Source organism: Panicum virgatum, chromosome 9K (assembly GCF_016808335.1).
Source record: "Panicum virgatum strain AP13 chromosome 9K, P.virgatum_v5, whole genome shotgun sequence".
In the NCBI taxonomy this organism is placed as follows: domain Eukaryota; kingdom Viridiplantae; phylum Streptophyta; class Magnoliopsida; order Poales; family Poaceae; genus Panicum; species Panicum virgatum.
Window position 1 is genome coordinate 28,907,400 of NC_053144.1, and position 5,413 is coordinate 28,912,812.

A 5,413-nucleotide genomic window follows, 5' to 3' on the forward strand; every position below is an offset into this window, starting at 1 on the left:
GCCAAACCAAGATTTTAGCTCGATTCTTTAACTTGCTAGCTAGAGCTGGCTCGCGAGCCGAAACGAGCTAGGCCTCAAACTAAAAGCCCAAGAGCTGTCGTGCCCAACACTCGGCCCATGTTCTGTCGTTCTGCCTTCTCCCTCCCAACACCCCCCAACCCCAACGTCCCCGCTGACTCCCTTGCCCGGTGCCCGCCTGACCCCAAGTCCGTGACCCTCCGCCCCTCCCACGGTCCGGCCTAGCCTCCAGCACTCCCCGGCCGGCGGGCAGGCGACACCGCGGTGGCTAGCGCCCCGCCCTATGTCGTGCGCGGCGCGCGGCCTGCTTGATGCCCCGCCCCAGCCCCAACCTCTGGTCCCTACCACGCGCCGGCCCAGTCCCAGACTCCCCTCCGCACCTCTGCCGCCCTAGCCCCCAAGCTCAAGCACCACTGCAGCGCTGTGGCCAGGTCTGAAACATTCACCTTTCGGCTGTTGGTCTGCTGCTCCAGCCCTACAGTATTTGTTTTTCACATTCCTCCAGCTCCAGTCTCTAGCTCCAGCCTGCCGAACAGTATTTTTCTTTCACAACACTCCAACTCCAGCCTTCAACTCCAGCCTGCCGAACACGATAATTGGTGCTCCTCCTACGGGTCTGCTCCACGCCAAGCCAAGCACACCGATGTGAGCTCCACCACTCACCGAGATCCATGATGCTGCCGCGGAATCCACCACGCCGCAGTTGGAATCCATCACGCCGATGTCAGGATCTACCATGTGGAGCAGGGCTCCACTACACAAGCAAAAATTATTGGAAAAATAGACAACTGTAAAAATTGTTGGAAAAATAGATAACTGGAAGTTTAAATTCCGAACTAAATTTATCATGACGAGAATTAAACCTAGCATACATGACTCTAACATACTAGACAGTACGTATATCATAAACATGATCTCAGAAAATATGATTATGAAACAGATCTGATCACAAAATACGTACTGTGCGGGAGCCGCCGGGAAGACGAAAGGCGCAGACGAGACGAAGACGGTCCTTCGAACGGAGCACAGCAACCGGCGTTGCAGACGACGGTACGTCGCAGCTCCTGACTTGGACGGAGGACGAGCCGTGACGAAGAAGATGAGCAGTCGCGCTTAGCGCTTCCCAAAAACCTTATTCGCCCTCTCCCGGTGCAGGATCATAAGAGCGAGCGGTTCCGGAGACCTGCTCTCCAGTTCGTCGGTGCACGCCGGCGCTCGGGATGGAGAAGACTACGGTGGCGGCGCAGCAACGAGATGAGGTAAAATAAAAATAATTAAACTATTTAAATTATTTTTATACCTAATCACTTAATTAAATTATTAAGTATATCATTAAGTGATTAGGTATAAAAATAAGTTTAAGATTGTCTCACTAGTCACTTTTTATTTGCAGATACGGACGGATACGGATGTGATCGGATATTCATCGAATACAAATATGAAATCGGATAGCGAAAAATTCTCAAAGTCAGATTCGGATGCATCTATATGACATCTATATTAAAATCGAATACGAATACAAATATTCATATTTACATTTTAAATAAATACGAATACAAATAATTCGGATGATTACCCATCCGCATCCATCCTTACTCGTGCGGCAGCGAGCGCTCATATATTTGCGGAGGCCGCCCAACTCTCCCCTGCCAGCAGTTCCCTTTCCCCGATTGTGTGCTTCCTTCCGCCGCGCGCGCAGGGAACCCTCCCGATCGGACTATAGCCGAGCCCAGAGGGAGTCGGGCGAGGCGCCGGCTGCGATCCGGTGAGTTCGATCGCGGTTGCGTGTTCGATTTGGTCGGAGTAGGGGGGGGGGGGGGTCTGGCGGCCCGATCGATCCAGATTTGGGGTGGCCCGATCGCCCCCGCTGGCTCACGCCACCTCCGGAACCGGCGCGGACCTTAGCGCTGAGAAGGTCGCCCGCGCCGATCCGCCCTCTCGCCGCGGATCCGGAGATGGGGGCGGCGGCTGTAGGCTCACGACTCACGAGCTCGCGCTTTTACCCGTGTGACCTTTGGATCCGATCCGGTCTGAGCACGTAACTGATTGAGCCATTGCCCATGCCTTCTCATGTTGATGCGATGGGGGGCTTGCATCTGCACGATTTTGGTGGCGAGATAATGCTAAATTTCTGTTACTGTGGGCTTGATTTTGCGTGGGACGGAATGGATTAGCCTTTTGTGCAGACCAGTTTAGCGTCTTCAGATGTGAATTGGAGGGCTCATTGCTTTGATGAACTAGCTAGGGCCTTTGTATCTTGATGATGGCAGATACCTGGTTAAGACGCTGCTTGGCTGTGCCATGGATTCTAACTATCTGGTACCTGCTTCGTAGAATGCCTTTTGGGGTTTGCATTATCTGCCCCTGTTAAGGCGAGCATAGTTTGTGGGTTCTTGATATTTTCCATGGCTGATCACATCATTGCAATTAATTTTAACGATCAAGCTATTTAAGATTTCTGCTGCCCAAAGGCTTTTCTGTCATCTTTGTACAACACTGAACTTGATGAGAATCGTTTCTGCAGTAGCTATGATATTTGACACGATTGATCGCTCTGTCTCAGATTCTGACTTATCCATCTTATTCCTAGGAAGTACAAACTTTATTGTTCTCCGTGTGTACAATACAATTGCATTTAGTTTTCACCAGTGTTGGCTTTATTCAGAAGCCCATAGTATGCTGCTGCTCCAGTTCTTTTCCCAGTCTTTCAGCTGTTTCTCTTCAATTTTTTGTGTATGTGCCAATCACTTACAAGAATGTTCTTTTTCTAGATGGATCTCAAGGATAGCCTTTCCAGATTCAAGCAACAGCAGGAGCGGTGCCAGTCATCTTTGGCTAGCATTGCTTCGAGCTCGAAGCCAAAGCACAGGGCCCAACCAATAAATGCTCCATCTGTTCCAGCAAGGCCATCACAACCTATTAAATTTTCAAATGACACTGAAAGGCTTCAGCACATTAATTCAATTAGGAAATCCCCTGTTGGAGCACAGATGAAACTTGTCATCGAACTGCTCTACAAGGTATACTCTCTAAGCTACAATCTTTTTTCCATATCTCCTTTTAGTACAAGTGTAACTTCCCCAGGTAATGCTTCCCCTCTTTTCTGGCCTCACAAACTTATTCAGAAATCAGCACTCTAATTGTTTATGAGGAATTAATTGTCATTGTAGAGTATATTTGAGGTTTTCTGCTTGTTGAAGCCTTATTAATACGATTTGATATATTATCTATACTGCCCCCTCCCTCTTTTTGGCCTCTCTTTCTATTACTGTCTGCATGTCTTCCATTGCATGTAAGATGCTCAGTCTTTGTATGTTACAGCATGTATCCATAATATGTCATTTACCATGAATGGTAACTCTGCTGCCTATTATTTGTTTGCCCCAAGCTAAACAGAATGTTCAGAATAGAAAAATCTGGGGTCGTACACTATGTTGATATATGGTTTATGGGGAAAAAAAGGATGGATTGGCTATTCTGAGTTATCATGTGTGGAGCAATACATTACATTTGCATGCATGCTGCATATCAATTATCACCATTTCACTGAGTAGAATTAGGTACTAAAAAAATTATCCTTTTGATGATTCTCTGTTCTTGTCCTCTTTCCTTTATTTTAGCAATGATTGTAGAAGTTCAAACACTTTCACATGGGATAGTAGAATAAGTATCACATAAACTTTCTTTGTAAATTAAAATGCTGCATCTAGTTCATGAATTGATATTACTGTTTCTTCTGCATCTTCAGAAAAGACAAGCTTTTACTGCAGAGCAGATAAATGAAGCAACTTATGTTGATATCCTTGGTAACAAGGCTGTCTTTGACAGCTTGAGGAACAACCCCAAAGTACACTATGATGGGAGGCGTTTCTCATATAAGGTAAAGGAATCAATGTTTTCTGGTTATCCATAATTAACTCCAATCACTAACATTAGCATGTATGATGTGGCATATTTGCATTCTTTGTTTCAGTAATCTTCCTTGTAACTCAGTTTACATTTAGCTGACATCGTATAGTGGTTCTTCTATGATAGTTGCAGATCATGCTGCGGTAAACTAAACCTTTTGTGGCCAATCCTTTAATGAATTAAATAGGGAATGCTGTTGAAAAGGGGAAGTCAATAGGGATTCCTGATAATGACAATAGCTGTTGTTTCCTCTATTAATCTGCAAAGTTTTGTCATCTTCTTTGCAGTTTAACTATTTTGATTTATGATGTCTTGCATGTTAATTCGCTGTTGTCATATGTGCAGTCCAAGCATGATCTTAAGGGAAAAGATCAACTACTTGTTTTGATAAGAAGGTTCGCAGAGGGTCTTGCTGTAGTGGAAGTCAAGGATGCATACCCAACTGTAATGGAAGATCTTCAGGTGATCCTAATTCTCCCACTAAGGTCTTGTGTTAACCAAGCTCTGATGCATACACTGTTGTGAAGGTACCTAGATAATTATAACAAAAAAAATGCTAAATGAATGTCCAAGTTAGCTCTACAGTTTCTATAACCACAAATGGTACCCTGCAGCTTGAGATTATTTGTCTGTGAGCCTATGTATTTCCTTTCCAAGTAGGTATTGCGCTGTCTTAGCCAGTTTGTCGATGAGTTGGCCTGTTGTATATGTGACTTCACTAGAACTACAAGTGACCTGGCTAAATATTCTGTTATATGTGTTTGAGTACGTATGGGTAATCTTGAGTTACTGCCGCACTCTAGGCTCTGAAGGCAGCAGGTGAAGTTTGGCTGTTGTCAAACATGGACTCTCAGGAGGACATTGTGTACCCTAATGATCCTAAAGCCAAGATCAAGGTTGATGACGATCTGAAACATCTCTTCCGGGAAATTGAGTTACCACGTGACATGGTGGATGTGGAAAAGGAGCTTCAAAAGAACGGCATCAAGCCCATGACAAACACTGCGAAACGACAAGCAGCTGCCCAGATCGATGGGGTGAAACCCAAGCCTAAGCCCAAGAAGAAGCAGCGTGAGATCACAAAACGGACCAAGCTCACAAATGCCCACCTGCCCGAGCTCTTCGAGAACCTCAACACTTAATCGGGTTACAGTTGTCCCCAAAACAAAGGTGATTTGTTACACCGCTGATTATTCCAGTGTTATGTATACATGCAAGATTCAACCGTTCCGCCTGGAGTTTATGGCCCTGTAAGCTGTGTACAAGTTTGGTCGGGCCTCCAGAGTCGGGTCCTTTCCCTTCCAATACATAAAGACGATTTCATATTCCATCCTTTCCCTTGCAATACATAAAGAGGATTTCATGTGCCATACTTGGTGCAAGTAAGATGTAATTTAATTGAAGGGCATGAGAACTGAGCATTGTCTGTGCACCTCACAAATTTGTGATGCGTATCTCTGTTTTGCTTGATTTACAACTTTGAGAA

General features: G+C 45.5%; 1 protein-coding gene across 1 annotated transcript; it reads left to right on the plus strand.

Annotated features, from left to right (window-relative positions):
* Positions 1–1,614: 1,614 nt before the first annotated feature.
* Positions 1,615–5,413, plus strand: LOC120651133. The gene is made up of 5 exons (XM_039928521.1): positions 1,615–1,783; positions 2,790–3,038; positions 3,767–3,898; positions 4,273–4,389; positions 4,731–5,413. The coding sequence occupies exons 2-5, from the start codon at positions 2,790–2,792 to the stop codon at positions 5,067–5,069; spliced, it is 837 nt and encodes a 278-aa protein (XP_039784455.1). The 5' UTR covers positions 1,615–1,783; the 3' UTR covers positions 5,070–5,413.

What these genes read in the sequence shown, in the direction of transcription:
- LOC120651133 (XM_039928521.1), top strand. Translation starts at nt 2,790, where the DNA reads ATGGATCTCAAGGATAGCCTTTCCAGATTCAAGCAACAGCAGGAGCGG. An exon ending in GGAGGCGTTTCTCATATAAG is followed by an intron (nt 3,899 to 4,272) that starts GTAAAGGAATCA and finishes TCATATGTGCAG; the next exon opens with TCCAAGCATGATCTTAAGGG. An exon ending in CTGTAATGGAAGATCTTCAG is followed by an intron (nt 4,390 to 4,730) that starts GTGATCCTAATT and finishes GCCGCACTCTAG; the next exon opens with GCTCTGAAGGCAGCAGGTGA.